General features: G+C 40.8%; 2 protein-coding genes across 5 annotated transcripts; one reads left to right on the top strand and one right to left on the bottom strand.

Annotated features, from left to right (window-relative positions):
- The first annotated feature begins 138 nt into the window (after positions 1–138).
- LOC129107127 (trans-1,2-dihydrobenzene-1,2-diol dehydrogenase-like) lies at positions 139–2,803 on the top strand. Its single transcript, XM_054618519.1, has 6 exons — positions 139–251; positions 555–718; positions 1,047–1,299; positions 1,665–1,789; positions 2,065–2,215; positions 2,474–2,803. The coding sequence occupies exons 2-6, from the start codon at positions 653–655 to the stop codon at positions 2,581–2,583; spliced, it is 705 nt and encodes a 234-aa protein (XP_054474494.1). The 5' UTR covers positions 139–251; positions 555–652; the 3' UTR covers positions 2,584–2,803.
- Positions 2,804–3,013: 210 nt separating this feature from the next.
- On the bottom strand, positions 3,014–20,220 carry pkma (pyruvate kinase M1/2a). Of its 4 annotated transcripts, none has more exons than XM_054611106.1 (12): positions 20,119–20,202; positions 19,978–19,994; positions 13,217–13,392; positions 12,953–13,044; positions 9,869–10,000; positions 9,558–9,744; positions 9,162–9,432; positions 8,787–8,937; positions 8,419–8,571; positions 6,707–6,873; positions 4,763–4,944; positions 3,014–4,288 (listed from the first exon to the last, which is right to left on the bottom strand). In XM_054611106.1, exons 3-12 carry the CDS (start codon positions 13,371–13,373, stop codon positions 4,182–4,184), a joined length of 1,599 nt encoding a protein of 532 aa, XP_054467081.1. In that variant the 5' UTR covers positions 13,374–13,392; positions 19,978–19,994; positions 20,119–20,202; the 3' UTR covers positions 3,014–4,181. The 4 variants fall into 4 exon arrangements, with proteins under 4 accessions (XP_054467081.1, XP_054467089.1, XP_054467067.1 ...); XM_054611114.1 differs by lacking the exon at positions 6,707–6,873 and adding an exon at positions 6,102–6,268 and having other exon boundaries at positions 20,119–20,179; XM_054611092.1 differs by lacking the exon at positions 19,978–19,994 and having other exon boundaries at positions 20,119–20,220.
- Positions 20,221–23,860: the final 3,640 nt, after the last annotated feature.

Genomic DNA, 23,860 nt, shown 5'->3' with positions numbered 1-23,860 from the left:
GTAATGCAGAACATGTAATGTGGCAATGTTGGGTCCTCCATACTGACTGAAACAAGTTAGGTTGTAATTTTGGGTCTTTCATTAAGTGGAACAGAAGCACTGTGTTGCAATAATTAATATTACAAAACTGTATTTACAGGTTGTGGCTGTGGCAGCTCGCAATTTAGAAGATGCAAAGGAGTTTGCCAAAAAGCATAACATCTCCCGGGCATACGGCAGCTATGAGGAGCTGGCCACAGATCCAGATATCGGTTGGTTTCTGTCAGACTTTGGTCATATTTTATTGACCGATTGTTCTTTGCATTTATTATTTGAATTACTTTGAGCACCAGATGTGGAAGGGACTTTCTGTTACAGGATATTTTAGCGTGAGCTGAAACTTAATGAACTTTGCTTTAACAATCTTTTGAATCTCCACTCATTTACAGTTCAGTTTGACTCACAACTGTTTTAATTTCCTGTGGATTTCCTGTACTGTTACATGACTTCTGACAGACAGAACAATCTCTCTTGCTCCAGCATCCCCTCTGGTTTGTCTGTTTATGTGCGTGCAGATGTGGTGTATGTTGGCGTTATCCATCCCTACCATCTGAAAACTTGCCTGCTCTTTACAAATGCCAAGAAGAATGTGCTGTGTGAGAAGCCGCTGGCCATGAACAGCAAGGAGGTGAAGGAGATCCTGACTTCTGCCAAAAGGAATGACGTCTTCCTCATGGAGGTACGGATGGAAAAAAATCTTCATAGCTTTAATTTCTTGTTCTCTACTTTTTACTTGCAAAAGAAAAGGACTAAGAGACAGAAATAGGATTGCAGCATTGTTATGTGATACTTTTTTCTGAAACTGTTTTTTGTCACACTGCAATCTATTATTGCTTATCATATGTTGCATCAGCGCAACATGTACACAGCAATGTGTTTTCTTAACTAATTATATTATATTATATTATATATTTTGAGCTGTGACGTTTGCGCTCTGGTGTAAGTCAACACCTGCATAACATAACACCAAGCATCTAAAATGCAGAAACTCCTGCCCTTTGCTTTAGGCTGTCTGGACCCGGTTCTTCCCGGCCTCAGTGGAGATCAAACGGCTGCTGGCCCAGGGAGAGGTGGGAGAGGTGAAGATGGTAAGATCCGAGTTTGGCGTACCACTGACGCACATCCCGAGAACGACAAAGAAGGAGCTGGGCGGAGGAGCAATGCTAGATATTGGTATCTACTGCTTGCAGTTCATATGCATGGTGTATAATGGAGAGAAGCCTGAGTGCATCCAGGCCACGGGGGTCTGCCTGGAGACAGGTAATGACAAAAAGAACAGTAAGATCTCAATATGATTCATTCATTTACCAAAAAAATTACTTAAGTTGGATCTTGTAAAATCTTTGCCACTGTGATTTTATACTGTATATGAATTGTAAATGTTTAACCAAGGGAGTGTTCCTGTCTGACCCTTATGTCTTAACTGGCACAATAAAAGTTAGGGTATGATAGTACCGACACCTAGATTATTCTTCAATATAAAGCACATTTTGTTTGCAAAGAACACATTGGACACTGCAACAGTCATTTATGTTGCACTTTTTAAAACCATGTCACTACATTTACATAATTTGTTTTATTATTACTTCATCAAATGTGAACCTTATATCTGTATGTTATTGCAGGAGTGGATGAGACTGTAGTTGTCACTCTGAAGTTCTCCAAGAACAGGATGGCGGTGTTCACTTGCTCTTCAGCGGTAGAGCTGTCCAATGAGGCCATTATCATGGGGACAAAGGGCAACATCAAGGTAAGTCATCCCAGCAGGCCCACATAAGCAAATCAAATTCAAATAGTCTGAAACGCCAAACCCGTTTGCAGCATGTGCATTTGCACGTCAAATATAAAATCAAAAGGTTAGTTTGTTAACTTAGGTCAAGTGTGACGCAATGTAGGAGGAAATGACTAAGTTAAATGTGTGTTGTGTAAGGCAAAGATGGAGTTTTTCCACTGCACACACTTCACTGTATCTATCCTAACTGTATGCCAGCTGTAACTGAAAATATCCTGTTGCATGCTTTTTAGATCCCTGCCCATATGTGGTGCCCCACATCATTAGAGGTGAACGGGAAGGAGACCCAGTACCCAGTGCCAGATCCCTATCTGCCTCTCAACTTTCTGAACAGTACAGGGATGCGTTACGAAGCAGAGGAGGTTCGGCAGTGTTTGCTAAAAGGTACTGTGGCATTCAGCATATTCTAGTCTGTATCTATGTAACTACAAGAATGAATTGATGTATTAAGAAAATAACTAAAACAAGCATTATCAGTAGGGGATTAATCCTCATGTTAAGGCATATTATCATTCTTATACATATTTTCAACACAAGATGGCGTCAGAAACACTAAAATCTTAATAGACATTTACTATGTTTCTACCTGCTGACCCAAAAGTACACTGTACTTGTTCTTACTCTGTAATTTTCCCCATGTAGGGCTGAAGGAGAGTGCAGTTATGTCTCATGCTGACTCTCTTCTGTTGGCTGAGGTGGAGGACGAGATTCGCAGGCAGGTGGGGGTGGTGTACAGCCAGGACAGCCAGTAATGTTAAACATGAAGCTGGATAATATCCCCTTGTTGAATAGAAAACGTTTGTTATGGAGCGTTAATGGCTCTTTATGTCCCAACTGATCTTAACATCAAGACACTATTGGTGTGGAACATGATAACTTCCTGTGAGGACGAAGAAAGCAAAACTTCATCCTTTTCCTCATTCAGCCGTCAACATTTATCTTCAAAAAAGTTGATAAAGATTGTTGACATACCGATTTTTGTAAGCTCTTCATTTCATCAAACCTACTCACTTGATGCTTTAGGTCCAACTGTACATTAAAGCACAGTTTAACCCTCAGCATTTATAAAATATTCAGTGATTCCAGAGTTTTTCACCTAAATCATTCACTTATTGTAGTACCACCCTTAAATTTAAATCCATGATTATTAACTGTTAAACAAAAGATTTAAGAAAGGCAAAGTTAAGGTAAGTGCTCATCTTTTTTATTGATGGAAATCCAGTCTTTAGACAGCTCAGTACACCAGCTAAACATCATAATACCCCTTTACATTTAGTTAGCTCTTACACTCTAGCATTACAATCAAAAGCATGTTAGACATGAGACAACTACGGTGGGTCAGCAACATAAAAGGAGAAGGAGAAGCAGAGGGGTTCTACCCATCACCCATTGGGGTTGAGAGGGACAGGAAGCCAACCCACTATCAGGTCCCCAAAGAAAAATAACTCTAAAAGTGCTTAGTCACATCAGTCAACGTTAGTGAACCGTACATGATTCACAAGTGCCAACTTAGATAGGATACAAATGACACATCTAATATCACAAATACAGTAACTTACTTAAACACCTTTGAGGTGGACATCCAAAACTAACATTTCTCTATAGTTAGACAAAATATAAGTAGTATTGGATGTCCCGAAACAAAACCCCATTAACAAAAGTCAAGTAAAATATCAAAATGTAACATTGTCTGGAGATTAGGAGTGCGACACTAACAGATACACTTACACACAGTGATAGCTGGCATTAAGAGAGGACACTTCATACAGACGGCACTATAAAAGGGACTTGTTTGGGTGGAGTGGTGGAGCCAGTGCAGTTCTGTAGGTGGAGCCCTTTGATTTAGGATGCCACAAATTTGTTCGTCATTTCGGCAGAGGAGTGCGATTAGTAAACTGATACAGTACTCAAGGTGCTCTTTTAAGATCAGCCTGACCCGCCCACCAACTCCACCTGAACACAGACCAAAGTGCATCCACTCTCAACACTGGTTCACCTTTAATAATACAAGTGTTTGCATGAATAAATACAGCAGTTTCTGGTCAGGGTGTATTAATCCGAGGCCCTGCAGACTGGTTTGATTGAAAGAATTAAATGTGAAAGGAATGGAGACGTAAAGTGGAATTGTACGAATCAAGCCTCCAAACCCACCGGAAACAGCTCTTTGGCCACGAGGGCTATACTCTTATTTTCTACTTACTCTGCGGTATTGCCTAAATGAATAATTGTTCAGGGGTTGAATCTATGAGCCCAGGTGTTGGATAAGAAGGGCTGTAAGCTGTAGTGGCTTGGAGAGCTATGAAAGATAGATGAAGGTGGAGGGAGAAAGCAGAGCAGCCCTGTGGGCTGTTCAAGCCACCAGAACCACACGCATGGTGTTGGTGTAACCAGAGCCTGGGCGCCAGCCGGTCAAGACGATGACAACGTCTCCCGCTTTGAAGAAGCCTCGGGCCTTGCCTGGAAATTAAACAAAAAACATGTGCACATATTTAAATATATATGCAAAAACATACACGCAAACCCCCCCCCCAAAAAAACCCCACTATGTTTGTATTTTATAACAAAATCCAATCATCTTTACTCCCTGTAAAACAAGATATGAAGTGTGCTTATATAAGCTAGTACCGACAAATTTGAACCAATAATATGAAATCCATTCAATCTGCCTTTTTGAGCAACAAGGGAGGTTTGTGTGGAGCCTCAGTCTTCTTTAGCTAAATCCAAAGACGCATTAACTTCCATTTAACTGGAACATTCACTTAACATTGTTTATTTGACCTCTTACAGTGTCCAAGGATTTTAATAAATGGACCCTCCGAAATAGCAGGGAATTAACTTTACTTTGGAGAGTGTTTGTCTTAAATGTACACTTTTTCTTCCATTAGGTAATTGTATAAGACACTAAAAAGGTGACATATAGTAGATACATACCCATATCCATGGCAAAGTTGACGCGCATGTCGACATCCTCTGCCCACACATCATGGGCGGGTTTGGTGTAGAGGACGGGGAAAATTCCACGGTACAGGTGGGCTTGGCGAGCCGTCTGGGCGTTACGGGTCACAGCAAGGATGGGTGCACGGGGCCTGTATCTGGAGATCAGGTGGGCGGACCTGCACATGAACATACACATACGGTTAACATAAGCTCACTCACATTTTGGGTATTTTTTCTTTAAACCAAGGATTGCAACAGTATAACTTAACAATTACGATTAGGGAGGGAAACGGATGAACAAGTTCAATGTAAATATACCAAGTCATGCTTACTTTAATTGTGCACAAATCACTTTACTTTTGGTTTTTAAAAAGACAGTAAGAGGCTCAGTAACCATGGCATTATGTTGTTGTTTACATTAGTATATTTTTAATGATATATATTGATTTTAGGTCTGTACAAGCCAATTTAATACTTTTAACATGTAAATTATCTCAGGAGGATACAAATCAGTGCGATTAAAAACCCTGCACCCCACATACGCCAAGTGTTTTCAGATCTGTTGACTGATTTAAAATAGGGCAGCACTCGTGTACACTTGGTGTTTGCTGATCTCAACAAATTCCATTAACCACAACAAACATATTGCCTTATCCTGCCCAAAAAGGTTCCAACACAACTAACAGGATAGTCAGGGAAACCGAGCAGAGTTAACACCCAAGCATTCCTGAAATGTCTAATTAGCCAAAATAAGTGACACTTCTGGTGTATCTTGAGTGTGCAAAGGCTTAAGGTCACCGTCAGTGGCCCAATCCAAATGTCCACTCACACACACACTCAGATTTTGATGTGCATTCCCATTAAACCAGTGAGGGCCCAGGGCTGAAGCAATTACCCAACCCAAAATTTTATAACAGTGGTATGATGCCAAAACAGAAATGACAGCTTACAACAACAAGTTTCCATGTATGTTACTGTTCTGTGTACTTCTAATGATTTCAATTAATGACTTCTAATTTGATAATATTTAACATATTTTATGAAGCTATTTAATAGCACTCAATTTGATTAAATCTCTTGTGATATTAAATAAAGTATGTGAAGGATGGACATTGGGACTGGGCTAATGATTAACCCCACTCTTGAAATCTGTTGCTATATCCACCCACCCTATGTAACACACTTCAGACGTGCACACACACACACACACAATCAAAGCAGAGGGGATCGGCACGAGCACGTTGGATGTTGGAGGAATCAGGAGCTGGTTTGGCGACACCTTACCTCCAGGACCAGGATCACATCACTTCACCTCCACCCTTGTCTATCTTACCTTCCAGTCTTAGTGAGAACAATCATGGCACTAGCGCAGCATTTGAAGGCAGACTCAACGGCACCAACAGCTACAGCCTCTGAGGGGTCTCTGGTCAGGTGGGAGTGTCTCCTCAGCTCCTCAAACAGTTGCCTGTGGAAGGTGGCCGCCTCGGCCTCTCGTGCTATCTGAGCCCAGAGGGACCATGAGGGGAGGGTGGGGTGGTGGGGTTACTCTTGATCACCCAATACAGCACGCCGAGTCATTCACACCACTGACAGTGACTGGCAAATGCCTAGCTAGACTCATGGTTAAAACAAGGTGAGACACTGGTTTAATGATGGACTAATTGTTCCTCTCGACACTAAATCACATTGAAAAAGGCCAAAAGACATAAATCAAAGTTTTGGGTTAATGTGTGAATTGGAGCCTTTAAACTGCAGGGCTTGTAGGAGCGCTTAAATTTGTCCACATGGGTATAAGACAAACCAGCAGTCTGCTAGGCGTTTGCCAGGCTCTCCCAGTCACTTCTTCAGTCAGTCCCTGTCTGGCCCTACTCTCTCAGATTTCTCAAGTACCGATATTATAGTCCTCCTCGACCTGCTAGGACCAGATAACCTGCCTACCTTCCAGAGCCAGTGAGCACGATCATCGCAGAGGCTAAGCTCTTAAAAGAGGCCTCAACAGCGCCGATTGCAATAGCCTCAGCGGGGTCTTTGCAGACCGGCGTGGAACGACGCAGGTCCTCAAACACCTGTCGGTGGAACATGGCTGCCTCGGCTTCACGAGCAATCTGGCACAAGTGAGGGCAAGATGCATCAAGCAATGTATTCCCACACCAGGCACACACAGATTTAAAATGAGGAAAATGGGTGGGGGGTGGAAGGAGAAAGGACAGGGACACAGGAGACAGAGAGAGGACATTGTTAGAGGTACACAAGAAGAACGGAAGGTTAAAGTAAAGAGAAGGAAAGGAAAAGAAAGGACAATGCATAGAAGAGTTTAGGTGAACAGTTAGTGGGGGGGGGGGGGATAGGGAAACATCAACGTTAAAAACACATCCAAGAGTCAAAACTTCACAACAACCATTTACATGAGGTATTAGAATAAAAATAAATAAAAGAAAAACGGTACAATGAAACTCGTGCTAATCTGGAGTCAAGGCAACACTACTGCCGAGATAACCTTTAAAAAGGATTATTTAACATCAAGAATTAAAAATAAATAAATGACAAAATAAACCAAAATTACTTCAATTAATCAAATTAGTAAATAAATTACTTAAAACTATTGAAACAAAAAAAAGTAAAGAAATGGTTAACTGTTAGGAGGAATGCACATAAAAGCATACGTAAGATTGAAGTTAATGGGAAGATTACAGTGCCCAGTAACAAAAGTGGTTAAGAAGTAGTCTACGAGGTGTTACAAGAATATAAAATCTTAGGTGAGTCTTTGTACACTTTTGATTGTGAAGAAATCCATGCAAATTTAGCATAGGGGCAGCAAGCCCAAAGGCAGGAGCTGCAGTACTGCTGAGTCACTTCTGCATCTGCATAGCAGTGCAAAAACCGGGTGTAGCCGAGAACAGTGACAGTTAGCCGAGAAAGGCCTGAACAGGAGACTAATAAGTGCATTATGCATCCATGAATTAATACCAATTGTGATTTTAATGTAAGAAAAGACCCAATTATGAACAGTATTGGGTTAAAGAGCTCAAAAAAGTGTTTACTTGTGTCTGTCCCTGACTCAAAATGAAAACAAACACACAAATGTAGATATAACAGACAGAATTTTAAGCATTTTTTCATCAGCCTTGCTAATAATCAATAATTGGTTAATCATGAAAAGTTTATAAAATACAGAGCACAGATGTTCCACAATTAATGCATTATTCCAAGCATCTATGTGCATAATTCGACGACGACTCATATTTCAACTTTGCGTACTGTCAATACAGTAATCTTTAAGTGATTAAATATTTATGATTGATTGTTCATTGATTATTCATTGAAATACCTAAAGGCAGTGAATGTCTTAAATGGAATTAAGTGGACAGAAAGGGACCACCATTTGACCTAAAAATCCTGCTGACACTTTCTTAAGCAGCTATTAAGCCAATTGAAAAAAAGAGATGCAGAGAAGTCATTGATGTGTTCAGGAGGAACACAAAAATTAGAAAACAAGAAAGTTCTTGGAGCATGCTTAAAGTTATAAGATCGTCCGATAAACATAATTAATTTCATTAATTTATAAAATCATTACTTTTTAAAATTATACTTTGATTTGGAATACATGCTTCTAATAATGTTATTAGATTTATATAAAAACATTAACTCACCATGTGCTGTGTGCGTACTGCCTCCAGAGGGTAATCTCCCTTGGCTGTCTCTCCGCTCAGCATGATGCAGTCGGCTCCGTCCAACACGGCGTTGGCTACGTCACTGCCCTCAGCACGGGTGGGTCTGGGCTTCTTGATCATGCTCTCCAACATCTGAAGGGTGTCCATGTGATGTGTTAGAGGGTAACATAAACATAAATGCTAGCAATATGTTTTATGAAGTTTAAACTTGGACTGCCCTCCTTCACATTGATGCAGATATTGACACATAAGCTGCACAGCGCAGTTGGTCTTTCATCTAATAAGCCTTAGCTCCTGTGAGATAATATAGCTGAAGAAATACAGTACATCCTTTTGATTTTTCTTACCTGAGTGGCACATGTGATCGGCTTGCCAGCCCTGTTGCAGCGACCGATCATCATCTTCTGGGCAAGGAAGACCTTTTCTGTGGGGATCTCAATTCCAAGGTCACCACGGGCAACCATGATGCCATCGCTGGCCTCCATGATTTCATCAAATCTGCACAAGAGAGAAAATTACCTTCATTTCACATTTAAACTGTAAATTATCATAGGTTACCAAGTTCATTTTCCATGTGAAAGGCGCAGGTTCACAATACACAGCTATCCATGGAATAAATCAAATAAATATATTCAAAACAAGTATATTATCATGCAAACAAAATATCTGAATTGCTTGACCACACACGTAAAAAAAGATTAAAACACTTTATCCACACACACCTGCGAACACCCTCGTGGTTCTCCAGCTTGCTGATGATCTTAATGTCTTTGCCTTTCTCTCCCAGCACTGCTCTGACAGCGTGTACGTCTGCTGCTTTGCGGATAAAGGAGGCAAAGACCATGTCGACTCCGTGCTCCACACCAAACTGCAGGTCCTGGACGTCCTTGTCGGAAACAGCAGGCAGGTCTACAGCAGCACCGGGGAGGTTCACTCCCTTCTTGCTGCCCAGGGTGCCGCCGTTCTCAATCTCGCACATGAGGAAATCAGAACCTGGAGAGACAAGAAACATGTTAATGGGCTGATCCTTTAATTGGGTATTAATACACGCAAGGGTTTTCTGAACATTCTAATGGACTACAAGAGATTTTATTTATGTTTGCCACTCCTCCACTCACCAATCTCCTTGACCTGCAGGGACATTAGTCCGTCATCAATGTAGATCTTGCTGCCAAATTCGACAACATTGGTAATGTTCTTGTAGTCCAGCCAGAGGACCTCCTCACTGCAGTTATCCTGATAAGAATCGTCCAAGGTTATCTTGATCATGTTGCCCTTCTTCAGCTCCACCTCAGCTGTGCCACTCTGTCAAATCATTAACAAACATAATTTAGCTTTCCGTTTGTTTTGTTTTCAGGCAAAATGTTCTTGATTGTCAACAACAGCTAATAAAGCCATTTTGAAGACTACTAGGCAACTCTGAACTCACTCCCTGGATGAGGCCAGTCCTGATCTCTGGGCCCTTGGTGTCCAGGGCAATGCCGATAGGCCTGTATTGGATGCTGCCAGGCTCGAAGCTCTCGCATGCCTCACGCACATTCTTGATGGTGTCTGCATGGTACTACAAAAATGAAGACAAGTATAACACCGGTTGAAATTCCTCTAGAGGGAAACACCAACCAAGATATTGAACTGCACAGTTATTCATTTAGATCACACCTGTAACCTCTATCCTATATGTTAAGCAATCATCTGATTTTATTGTATACGTTGCAATGAAAATAAATCACAATTTTACATAATAAGACAGAGCAATTGAATGATAAGGTCTGTTTGACAACTCGCCCAGCAATAAACATGAGTCATACTGTCAACATCACCTTAACTGGCATGTTAAGTGACACTCAAAGGCTAGACCCAGATTCCTAAGATAAAAGGCCTTGCAAATGAAGCGTCAGTTAGTAATGCCATTTAAGACCCTAAACACATCTCATACAGGATTACATTACATTACATTACAGTCATTTAGCAGACGCTTTTATCCAAAGCGACTTACAGGAAGTGTATTCAACATAGGTATTCAAGAGTAGTCACCAGAAGTCATAAGTGCATCTCGTTCCTTAAACAAGCATCTCAAAGCATAAGCCAGAGCAAAAGTATAGTGCAGAGGCAGATTACTACGAAGATCACTTAAACTAGCATTATAGATAGAGAATGTGGCTTGCAATGTCTTTTGCTTCAAGTGTGCATTGTGAGTATGTCAGCTGAGGAAGTGCAGTGTTTCTCAGGAGGAAATTCCCCTGTGAAATTGGTGTTGCCCAACAGACTTGTGTAAAATCATGACTCGTGTGGTCTGATATTGTTCCCTGCATTAACAGAATCTGGTGGCCGGCCTTGACCGTAAAATGCACACGTCTGTTTTCAGCCTTCTTGAATGAACATGTAGCCCAGTGTTTCCAGCAAAGAGCTGTCTTCAAAGCAACACACGGCTTAAACTTCCCACCTGGGAAAACAGAGCTTTCAGTAATAACTTAAGTGGCAGGTAAGCACATTGGCTGCCTTTCACGATGCCAAAACATTGAGCTAACACTGTAATTAGTGCACTGTGACTAAAAGAATGGCAGGGTAGTCTCACCAACTGGAAAAAAAAACTAATCAAAGATCTGACCTAAAGAAAATTGCCAAAACATTTAAAACTTCAATTAAGATTAAGTCTTACATTACTCAGCACGGAGGGTTTGAAATGCAATCTTTTGAGAAATTAGCTTCAGAAAGTGTCATGCCAAAAAAAGGAACATATGGATGATGTCTTTGCAGCTGTTAACCTCCAGTGTGCTACAGCAATTCAAATAAGAGGCAGAGGTTAGTTAGACAGTGCAATGTTTTAAGACTATTGTTGCATGCGACTTTGAACTCTATGTATGAGTATAGGCCAGGCTCCATAAAAGTGTAATTCATTTTCTACACAATGTAAAATGAAACTAAATTAAGGTAGAGCTATTGGCAGAAATGGAATACATATTATTAAGTTAAGTTTCTTTAGAGTTTAATCACCTGAAAATAAAAATTGGAATGAGCAGTTCATATCTAGATACAAGGGGGTCGCCTTCCATAGCCGACCGCCATGTTTCTACAGTAGCCCGGAACGGACAAACCAAACACTGGCTCTGGATAGGGCCATTCACATTTTAACGTTTGCCACCATAGTTGTTCTACACACCTAAGGAGAAATTTCAGTTGGTTGCAGTTTACAACCTTACCGCTAGATGCTGCCAGAAATGTGACGTTTTCAATTTGCAACATAATATACTTTACGCTTTAAAGTGGAGTGACCTTGGTGTTGGTTATTGTACACAATTAATGACAGAGTCTAGGCGTGCTGCCTGCTGAGCAGATAAAGGGGCAGGCAGGAAGCTAAGATACAGGTTCTATTTATAGTACGCCCAAGCCAACAAAGCTCCGATTTATTTTGCCGTTCTCCGAACCTAGACTAACTTTTGATCTTGTTCAAAATCTCTGAAATGGAATTAATCATTTCTATATTCTTGGAGAGTTAACATTTTTTGACTGAATCCATTTTTAATTCTACTAGGGCGGTCAAGTGATTCAAATATTGAAATTCAATAAATTGCATGATTGTCCATATTTTATTGCAAATTAATCCCGTTTTTAGCCATTACAAAATAACCTTAAAAAGGTGATGACAATCTAGTTCTTCCTGTAGGAGCCTGGAGGGTAGAGTCCGGTTGTCAAGGAGATTCAGCTCACCTGGACTGACTGCCTAATTACATTATATAAACTAGTGGCAGTATGCCAGTCTATCTCTTGGCTTCCAACCTCCAGGATAACTCATCCGGCTTTTAGATGAGAACTTGTGCTGACAGATTATAAGAATTATTAGCCAATTCTCTTGTTTTTCTTTTCCTAAGATCAAATAGGTAAAGTCAAGAGGGACATTCTACTTGTGAAACCTGTTGGATATTGACTTGTGCTTTTAAAATATAACTTTAAAGTGCAGAAATAATAACCAGCTCGTGCTTTTAGGTGAGATCTGCAGCTGATTCTAGCAACAGTTTTCATCTGTCCTATAAATCTTAAAAGTATTAAATTAACAGAACATTGGCTCTCTCTTGGCTTCCAACCTCAAGGATAACTCATCCGGCTAACTCATCCGGCTTTTAGATGAGAACTTGTGCTGACGGATTATAAGAATTATTAGCCAATTCTCTTGTTTTTCTTTTCCTAAGATCAAATAGGTAAAGTCAAGAGGGACATTCTACTTGTGAAACCTGTTGGATATTGACTTGTGCTTTTAAAAGATAACTTTAAAGTGCAGAAATAATAACCAGCTCGGTGCTTTTAGGTGAGATCTGCAGCTGATTCTAGCAACAGTTGTCCTATAAATCTTAAAAGTATTAAATTAACAGAACATTTGCCACAAAAATCAATATAGCATCGATCCATGTTTGATAGAAATTATCAGCACCGTTTAAATGTGACTTTTACAATGTGAATGGTTAGCTGTACATAACCAACACATTTGCATTGTAGACAGAATTATGCAAAGACCCACCTCATGGTTGCCATGGGAAAAGTTCAAGCGAGCAATGTTCATTCCAGACTTGATCATCTCCTTCAGTGTATCCACAGAACGAGATGCTGGCCCTGCAAGTCATTGAAAGGAAAGGACAAAGACATGGCATCATTTTTAAAATGTTACATTTACTATGAAATGTTAATAATTGTAAGAAACAATTGTGAACTAAATTTCACAACTATTTAGCTGTCATGGAGCAACCCTAGGTAGCAACAGCACAGCAACTGAATGTAGACAAACCAATGGTGCAGATGATGCCCGTGTTGCGGGCGGTGGTGGGCTCGGAGTCAATGTCCAGCAGGCACAAGTGTTCGAGGAAGGTGTCGGCCATGGCAGCGTTGAGCTGCTGGGTCTGGATGAAGGCAGAGCCCATGTCTAGAGACTTTGACTGAGGCATGGCGATCACTGGAGAATTCCTGCAGAAAATAATAGGAGGAAAAAAAACGTTAATAAAGAGGACACAGCAATGGCAACTGACAGCTTTCTTCAATTGACCACTGTTGGTTCCTCACTGAATCCACTCTTGTGGTTCAAGTACATCTGAATGGACTGAGAGATCTAGGATGAGGGCTATTTTTCCCCCACTGAGGTAATGCTCGACAGCAAGTAATGGCACTGTGTCTGCCCTGCTGAGTGTCCTTAGCAACATACTGTACCCAACTGTGCTGTGTGGCTAACCTTGTGATAGTGACATCAAAAGGAAAGGAGAAGTCCCAGTGGGAATCAATTAATCATGTTGATTGCTGACATGCAACAAGGACTAAAAACGGATGTTATTCACCTCCAGCATATTTATTTTACTAACCTCAGCCCACAAGACTAGGGACAATAAAGACTAAGCTTATGAAATACTGCAATTCTTTTTAACAAAATGGCAATGACAAATGAGAAAAAAAAGAAATTAAAAAAAATCAGATACATGAATGTTGATCTGAAATGCTAAGGAAAATTGAAGGCGAGTACATCTTCATCTTGCCACCACAATGAAAGCAGAGTGGTATAGCTTATTTACTTGCAACACCATATTGTACATTCTGTTCCCACCCACTTCCCTCTGAGTCACCCATGGCAACAACACCATCACGACTCGCATCTACAGTGCTTGATCTCCCAGATTTCATCACTGCTTTTTTTTTTCTTGAAAGGAGACAAAATATTACTATACACTACACATGGTAGCACAAAAGAGATATTAAAGCATATTTTAAATGGCTCAATACTGACATGGATGCACAGTTTTGTGTCTTGAATGAGACCGTTCCTTTTTTTCCCTTTCCGTCTACCCCTGAGAGAATCAGAGACACTATATACACATTAACATCAAGGCGGTCTGTTTGAGCAGGGAGTAGCATGACTACTCTACAATGATGAGGAATGTCGCTTATATTATGGCTCTAGTTGTTGTAATAACATGACTACAGCCCAGCTGACTAAGGCTGAAATGATTGGTTGAGTGGTCAACCTGGTGATTAAAGATTTAAGCACTGGGTCCTCATGAAGGAGTCAGAAATTGTAATTATTTCTAATTCTAATTCTTTACAGAAACTGGAATCTAAAAATATCAGGTATACAGCATTATCAGAAGTAATTTAATGACTTGTGAGGACAAAATATATACTACATTTTTAACTGCAATACTGGTCGGATGTGCACACTGTCCACCTTTTTGTACTTTTCAATCAATACAATACAATACAATGTGGGGAAAATGTACATATTACTGTATATGATCATAAATTCTTAACTTATATGGCACTTTACAGTAACTAGAAAACAACAACATATTAATAAAATAGAAGTTAAACAAAGAGAAATTGCCATGAAATACATTATAAGGGATGTAAAGGTAGTTGATAGAATATACCAATAACCCGATGTCCATTTGACTTGGTCACTTCAAAAATATAATGACTCCCTGCCAAGCGTAAACTCAGGCCACTGTCCAAACCACCCAGTGGAGAGACTAAGTTACCTCGGTTTAAATTATACATGGAAGGCAATTCAACAAAGAACACTCTCACTGGTTGCTTCTTTGTAAGAGAAACAGGAGAACACACTCAAATTACATTAAGGGTAAAATCTTGTCATGCTTTTCTGATTGCCTCTAAAAAAGGACTCAAGACCTGTCCTGAATTACTGACCCTGAGCAGGAAGTCCTAGTGGGAACAAAGGACAACATGTAAATCTAGACCCAGCTGGGTGTCTACAGTGTTAAGTGTTGGGCATTAAGTATCTTTTACAACAGAAATAAAAGACAATTTGCCAAAAATGGATGGTTCTGCTTTACTATTACAAAATGGCTACTTAATCCCATCTAGAATAGACAGCAATGGCTGATCATGTAATCATAAAGAAGAGCTAGAAAGTAAACCAAGAATGGCAAATTTTGAGTTGTAGCTACAAATGTTGCTGGTGTAACTGCAACTTAAGACACGTCCAAGGTGACCTCTTTGATGCATTCAATGGTAATGTGGTCCGACTCTGACTTCGTCTTACTCATCACATCCTTATTACAAATGCATCATGGTGGGGGATTCCAGGCAGAGCCACTATACCAACAGACTGGAGCTGCTGGCTGATTATGTAACGATGTGGCAGACCAGTGCTGTACGTGAGCTCAGTCACATCCCGCTACTGCAACACACAGAATCATGGAAAGGCTGGGGGCCGACATCCGAGTGGGCTGAACCACTGAGAAAGACTGCAGAGGGGGAAATAGACTGAAATATAGGCAGCCACTGTAGTAGAGTGCTGTGTTTATTTCTTTAAATAATTTCCTGTTTTATTCATTCATTATCTATGAATGGGGGGCTGGGGGGAAATATTTAACAACATTGAATTAATCGTTTAGAGTATTTTATTAATTAAAACAATATTAGATCGTTAACATATACTGTTATCCTAACCTTTTGCATATTTCTATCATTAATTATTTATGGACTTAGGGCATTGACTAAACAATTACATTTCAAGAATAGCAATAGATATTAAACTATCTACACATGCCAATGGAGGCCATTTGGTTAAATATCTTTCTAAACTAGTCCGTTATTGTATTGTGACCAATACAGATACCACAGCTTCACAGTTTAATGTAATACTACAGACAACGCAACACTGACCGTTGCAATTGCAAAACAGAAAGAGGATGCTCATTTGCCTCAGAGGGAAAGGTTGACACGAGGCAGATCCTGTTACAAGCCGTTTTGCTATTCGACCAGATACATTGACTACAAATCAGATGCATAATAAAACATATTAATGCATAACAAAAGCAGTGTAGATCTCTGCCAGGTGTGTCCGCAAAGACCACTGCTGTATTGTTTGATGGTGTGTGCACGGGTAGTTCCTTTAACTATTAGACAAATACATTGTCCAAAGCACTAAAAAGTAAGCGCATTCAGCTTTGTTAAAACTAGCGGCTCCTACCAACCAGGGGGTCAGCAGTAAGTCAATGGCAGTATGAAACATTAAATAAACAGTGTTTTCAGGAAGTGTGAGTCACTGCAATGCACACACAAGCTTATTAAAAGGCATTGTTTTATGGCATGTCCGTTTCCCCTCAGCACATTTTTCCGCATTCGAGTGTGCATTCACCACAAATTTGCTGATAGTCTTTTCATTACTGTCACAGGGTCAAATTTGATGGGCGAACAAGTCACAGGCTGCATCGTTGTCACTTCAATGACACTTCATCCTCAGGTGACTCAACCTTATCGCCTGCATCCTCATGCGAGTACTATTTTTGGAGCCATCCTCCTATAGCAGAATAAATATATACACGAATGCTCCTGGTATAACTTTTGAAAATCAGGTGGTAGTGAATATCCTTCACCAAGTGCTTTCCAACTCCTGGTTGTTGTTAGGGAAAGACAAAATGACATAATTGAAAGAATGGCTGCGTTACAGACATAGATATCGAGTCTGACCCCAGGACAGCCAGTGAGCAGCTACCACAAGCCAACAGCAGCCATAGTAACCCTGACACAGATGCAGGGCTAAGTTTAGACCTGACTGCTAATAATCCCCTCCAATCCCTTCACTCCTGTTGTAACACGCTCTCTGTCACGGTCTCCCGCTGTCTTTCTGAACAATTTCCTTATCACTCATCTGTGAAACCTGCCTGTGCAAGAATTAGCAGCCATGATAGCATTGCTGTCAGGGTGACATGACATTTAGGACCTTTACTTTAGATGTGATGCAACACTGGGCTTATCCAAGCTGGCACACAGAGACGGTCGACGGCTCATCCATCACATTCAAACAAGGCACCATTTGCACTACATACCCCCAGTAGATCTTTCTGTTCCTCCTGGGGACAAACAGGCACGCTACAGCCAATGACCTCCACAACAACCCCAGTGCGTTGGATCTTCTAACGGCAACGAGCGAACCACTCCCTGCAGCAGCAGCAGTCCCAGCAGAAGCGACTGCTGCAGTGCACGTGCATAAATATGACACATTCAGGTGCTCAGGAGAAAATCTCTTCAACGTGGATAAAGGATATGGAAAGCGCCTGCTGAGACCGGGCAATCGCCGTGACCAGATAGAGAGGAAGTACATGAGACCTCCACCATGACACACCACAGCAGGTTCACACCAATGTTACTCCCAACCCAGGTTGTATGCGACACAAGGTCTAAAAACAGAGTCCAGGCTAATAATAACACACAGCATGCAGAAGCTGGTTGTAGAAATTCAATACCAAGAATGTACAAATGTATTTACACCATGCACGCCTGTAAACAAGGCCTGTGAACTCCAAAAACAAAACTTAGACCATTTCACAGGTTCATGAAAAGGCACAGAAAGCTGCGCAAATTCAGTGTGTATAAAATCCACATGCTAAATCACATAGCAACATTTTCAACCAAAGCAGCTTGATTCAAATTGAGTGCATAGTTTTGTCAGTGCAGTCAAGTGTGTCTGCAGTGGCAAAGGCATACCCATAATTGGCAGTATTCACCCCATAGCTCCATGCAGAGATGCAGCTATGGTGGGAAGGGACTGCATGAGAACAGTGCCAGCTGCAAAGGGCCTAGTCTACTGCACTGACCACCCGCTCAGCTGCAACCAAACTACCTTACCACAACAGGGGGTTAAGAACAATTGACAGTTTTGCCATCCATTAACTGCGGTAGATGGTAGACGTCACAGTTCATAATCATCTTTGCAAATGCATCGTTACCTGCCAATGGGCTCCTTAAAGTAAAAAAATATATAATATAAAATAAAATATATAAATGTAACAGTATTCACTCACATGCTTTTATTTTACCAGCAGTTCATATCTGTGGATGAATAAGTTCCAGAGTCTGGACTTTTAGATGAAGTTTTTAGACTCTTCGGAGCAATGGAAATAGTTTTAAGATATATTCATGACAACTGTGACTTTAGGCCACATAATAAAAAAATATTAAAAAGTCAACAACAGATATTTAAGTGCGGCAGACACGGAGCACTTCCTTCCGTTGAGCTCATAGCTTAAACAGTATTCCTAGTCACTTGAAATTATAACCTGTCTGGGGCCCTGGGATAAAGACTCCATTTTGTCCACAGGGCCAGGAAGGACACTGCAGTGTCTCCAGATTTTGTTATAGCCCCAAATAATTAATTCTCACAACATAACACAGCACATACGGGTTATATGGAGGCCCAATGCATATCCTACCTAAGTCACAGGAGATGTATATGACAAAGAATATTGCATTATAACCTATAGACAAAGCCCTGCATTGTGCATGACTAATGACTACTGACAACCTAGACAGAGAGGGTTAGACCTGCTATTCTCTCCATGTATTTAGTGTCAACATGACCTGTTCTCTGGGCTGCACGGTGGTGCAGTGGTTAGCACTGTCGCCTCACAGCAAGAGGGGCCCGGGTTCATTTCCTGGGCTGGACAACCTTCTGTGTGGAGTTTGCATGTTCTCCCTGAGTCAGCGTGGGTTCTCTCCGGGTTCTCCGGCTTCCTCCCACAGTCCAAAGACATGCAGCTTAGGTGCATTGGAGACTCTAAATTGCCCGTAGGTGTGGATGTGAATGGTTGTTTGTCTCTATATGTCAGCCCTGCGACAGACTGGCGACCTGTCCAGGGTGTACCCTGCCTTCGCCCATTGCCAGCCGAGATCGGCTCCAGCACCCCTGCGACCCTTAACTGGATAAGCAGGTTACGGAAAATGGATGGATGGATGGATGACCTGTTCTCTGTGGCAACACTGCAATAAGCTACTGCAGTAAAGCTGTATATTTCAAACTACATTTATTATAGGATAGCCATTTTCTACAGCATAACACAGGTTCTTTAAAGTGCTTCTTGGGCGATATGATAAGATATATGGATGTGTAAAAAGGATGAACGTTTTCAATTTATCTCATGACTGAATGAATAAGAGAGAAAAACACGACATTTATTAATGCAGGGGAGTTTTAGCTCTGCTGCACTTGTGTCATTAGTTTAAAAGTATCTGTAATGTATTATAATATAACGTTTCTAATATTCACTGCAGACAAGTCGATGCGCAAAAGGTCACGTTCTCATCCTGCGTCACATTTTCCTGATCCAGAGACGTCACAGAGACTGACCAATGGGAGGCCGCGACATCACAGAGACTGACCAATGGGAGGCCGAGAAGACGACGCAGCCACACCCACAACCGGAGGATACAGGAAGCGATTCTACAACACTTTATGCATCACATTTTAAATTAAACGTGGGATGAAATAACCGTGTTTAACCACACACAAAGAACACAGCGTGTAAGCAAGTTAGTTACAGACATATATATGCTCAGTGAAAGCGCAAATTCTCTAAGTTTATCCATATATTAATGTTAAAATGACAACGTAGTTAGACAAATACCAAACCAATCTAACGTTTAAAATATGATATTTAAAAAGCCTAAATAGTAAAGAGTCGAAAGCAAGCTTCCAGTGGCGGACTCATACATACATACATACATACATACATACATACATACATACATGATGCATGGACTTACCACCTCGCAGGATGTAGCTACAGACATATTAAAGACAAAAGGGTATTAAAGCAATTATATATGGCAGCACATAGTGTCACAAAAGTTAGCAGATAACTTCATAAGAGCCACCAAGTTGCAGCCCATGTCGATAGCACCCACCTTATCTCGCTGAACAACTGCTTGTAAAGATGTATCTGCCGCTGAACACACTGAGACTAGCTCAAGGTGATATTTCTAGTCCCTCACGCTGCGGATCTACTTTCTAAGGGATGCTGAGACATATCCATCCGAGAGAATACAGATAAATTAAAAAAATAACACAAACTCTTAACCTATTTATACTAAACATACTCATCACAAGTTACTCAAACGTGTGTTTTTATTTTAACATTTCTCTTGTGGGTAGTCGGGGAATGTTAAAAACTAAAAAGCCACGCGGAAGGATACGTTGGTGGAGTACTAGATGGTAGTGCTTTGTAAAGTTGCGGAACCAATCGCGTGGCTTGAATGCATCAGTAGAGCATGTGTCGGGCCTGTGACTCCGACATGTGACAGTGGATGTCGTGCACTACCTTGATAAAACAAATGAAATCCAAAACAAATGAAATCCAATTGCCCTTTCAGAGATTGAAATGAGTAAATTTGAAGAATCCATTAATATACGGATTTGCAAATCATCGGCTGACCAAATGGTTCATGTAAAGCATCATCAAACATGATGTAGTACGGTAACTTTCCTGTAAAATACCATTTTTTTTTTTCCAAATTATTTTAATTTTTGAAACTGTTTCAATAATAATAATAATACCCAGATAGACCTATTGTTTATTCCCCCAAATGTATCAGTAGTCACAGCATGTCAGTGCGTGTTTGAGTGATGAATCATGAAATGCTAGTACTTTGCTACTGTACAGTGTTTGAGGCAATACTTCCATCTAGTGCTGAAATATAATATAACAGTTTTTTGATTTTTGTTTTAGGATGTACGCATTAATGTTCATTCAAGTTAAGGTACTTCCTATTCAGTATTGGGGAAGAAAATATAATTATTATTGTTGTTATTTTAATTTTTTTAATCCTAAATATTAGGATAATTTACAATATATTGAATTGATTTCATGTTTTAACTACTTTACCACTTATTTTAAGTACACAACTTATAATGCTGTACCATTACACACAATATAAATACATTTACCACTAGCAGTATTATACTACTACTAGAAAATATGCATAATAACATTTATTTGATTTCCACAGAACACAGAAAGCCTCACAAACCTTGTTGGAGGGACACGTTGCAAGTACACAGCTATACTTTTTTTGGACCTGATTAGTGTAATGCCATCCCTTTGCTTAGCAGCTGTGGTATATCAATTGCAAACAGTAACAACATAAATATTGGTTGTTTATCCAAGGAAGACCCTAGACAGCTATGTCTCAAATGATCCCCAGGATGATTGATTCTGATGTTGTAATAATCAGATCTGCCAGGAAGATGGCAGACAGAGGCTAAAACCTTGACACAAAATCAACTGTCTACTACATCGCCACCATAGTGGGGTTTGAATCTCAACTTGAAATTTGGCAACTGAGATTAGAAAAATCAATCCGGCAAAGATACTTTTCAAAGTACTATTTACTCACAGATACAGAAAACACCAATGCTAATGTTAATTTTTCTTCTTCTTGACTCCCTGTGGCTTATTCTTAGTGTCCACTCTTCACTGAGTCCACGGCTCCTCCCACAGTGTCCCTTTTTGCCCTCACCTGTTCACAGCTGTGGCTGTGTTAGCACTGCTGCTTCCACTGCCCATGTTGCTGTCTCACTGGCTGCTGGCAGCCTCTTGCCTGGATGCACTCGGCTCCCCCACCTGAGGCCAATGAACACACCTGTACAAGTGAGGGACAGATCTGCCATCCAGTCACCCTCTCTTCACTGGCCAAGCTCCTGAGTGTCAGTCAGTATTAATGGATGCTAACCCCTGGGCCACGAGGTACAGTAAGACCCTGTGGGAATATGCTCAGATAAATCTCAGAGATCAGCAGATATGACGTCCTAATACTTTGGTGTGTATTATTACTGCATGAGTACAGCAACTGCTACCTATGAGTACATAAATATACCTAAAAGGGGGAATCGATTAAACAAAAAAGTGAAATAAACATAACTTCACTAAGGCACGCGTATTTATTACATTGATTATAACCCGATAAAGTAAAACAGAAGGACAAAAAATGTGAAATAACACTAATGGGAACGAAATTATGATTTAATTTTTGGTTATCCCAATGGGCTGAAAATGGAACAAATAATTTGGCCTGCAGAAAACTAGACTGAAAAAGTTTCTGCACTTTCAACCTTCTTCCAGAAATAAAATGTACTGCCTGTTGATGTACAGTGAAGGACAGTAGCCTTATAATTGGGAGATGGTGAACTCTTCTGGGGCTACTACTAAAGTGAACTCTTGATTAACCTGGGATACCCATTTATGTACAAGAAGTACCAGGCAGCATGACTTTGGTTGACAAAGCAACTATGGCAAGATGTCAAACTACTTCCTTATATTTATATTATGCCATCAGGGCCAGTGCCCTCTAGTTAGCCCTATTGTGTGCCAAATACATGTATATAGAGATCTTAATTGTCTCTTCCTCTCCTGAGCACAGCCACACACTGATCAGACTGGCCTAACACCTGTTCACTCTTTAAGTCAGTTCTTAAATAGATACCTTGAGATAATGAGGGTAAAGACTGATTAGCTCAAGAACCCAATGGCCATTGTCTCACACATGCACACAATGACAAGGTCTATCACACATACAGAAGACATTATCTTTTTTGTAATTTAATATAATTTCTGGAAGAAGTTACTGAAATATCAATTAATTTAGTGTGCATTTCTTCATCAATACAGCATGCAATGCAGGTGAAATGTAAAGCACAAATATATCAGTAGGCATATTTAGGGTTCTTTCTTCTAATTTCTTTAAGACACACACAGTACAGCACAGTTATAGACACTGACTTATGCAATCACACACACACACACACACACACACACACACACACACACACAGACACACACACATGCAGGCAGATGCATATATACGAGCAGACATTTATCCTCCATTTTTTTCCTCTTATTTCTCAGCAGCAGTGCAGTCAGCTGCAGGTCACATGACTGGCTTGCCTGGTCTCACTGAGCATGCTCAGACCCCTCAGTGTTGTCAGGCAAAATATAAGACAGCAGTAGCGGCAGAGATCTGCAATAGATAAACACACAGGCTCACACACACCAGCTGGATTGCACGCAGACACACACCACAAGCAGAGAGAGACAGATGCTGTAGAATTAGGATATTGTTTCTCTGGTTTCTCTAAAATCCTATCTTAATGGGCTTATTGTCATTTATCATTTCAGTGGAATACAGCCACCGAGAGAGAGAAGCAGGTGTGCCCTTTAAGAGGAAGAGCAGCTGAGGCAAGGACGACATCCGAGTCTCCATCCTCTGTGGAGGTAAGTGTGGATGGTTGGGGTGGGGGTGCAGAGAGTGGGGGAGGGGAAAATACGCCTGACTGCATCTGTGATTGTGTTAAATATAATCTGAAAGCGGAGGGGATGATGGTGGTAGATGTGTGTGTGTGTGTGTGTGTGTGTGTGTGTGTGTGTGTGGGGGGGGGGGGGGGGTCAGTTTGCTGGCATCTCTGTTGGTATGTGAGACGATGGAGGCTATGAGAATGGCGGTGAGTGGGGCGGTGGAGGGGTGTATATGCTAGCAGGGGTGAGGACATGGCAGGGCAGCAGACATATAGAGACAAGGAACAGAGCTGAAATGGAAGATGGTTATGACAGGGGAGCCTTTTTTTTTTATAGGATGCGGTCAATGTCTGGAATGG

Source organism: Anoplopoma fimbria, chromosome 2 (assembly GCF_027596085.1).
Source record: "Anoplopoma fimbria isolate UVic2021 breed Golden Eagle Sablefish chromosome 2, Afim_UVic_2022, whole genome shotgun sequence".
Taxonomy (NCBI): Eukaryota; Metazoa; Chordata; class Actinopteri; order Perciformes; family Anoplopomatidae; genus Anoplopoma; species Anoplopoma fimbria.
This window is presented reverse-complemented; position numbering and strand designations above follow the sequence as displayed.

Excerpts from the sequence above, each read along its gene's own strand:
- pkma (XM_054611092.1), bottom strand. The coding sequence starts at position 13,373 with ATGCCTCAGTCAAAGTCTCTAGACATGGGCTCTGCCTTCATCCAGACC. Across the intron at positions 9,745-9,868 it reads GGACTGGCCTCATCCAGGGA|AGTGGCACAGCTGAGGTGGA; the intron begins GTGAGTTCAGAG and ends ATGATTTGACAG. Across the intron at positions 9,433-9,557 it reads CCTGCAGGTCAAGGAGATTG|GTTCTGATTTCCTCATGTGC; the intron begins GTGAGTGGAGGA and ends TTGTCTCTCCAG.
- LOC129107127 (XM_054618519.1), top strand. The coding sequence starts at position 653 with ATGAACAGCAAGGAGGTGAAGGAGATCCTGACTTCTGCCAAAAGGAAT. Across the intron at positions 1,300-1,664 it reads GGGGGTCTGCCTGGAGACAG|GAGTGGATGAGACTGTAGTT; the intron begins GTAATGACAAAA and ends ATGTTATTGCAG. Across the intron at positions 2,216-2,473 it reads TCGGCAGTGTTTGCTAAAAG|GGCTGAAGGAGAGTGCAGTT; the intron begins GTACTGTGGCAT and ends TTCCCCATGTAG.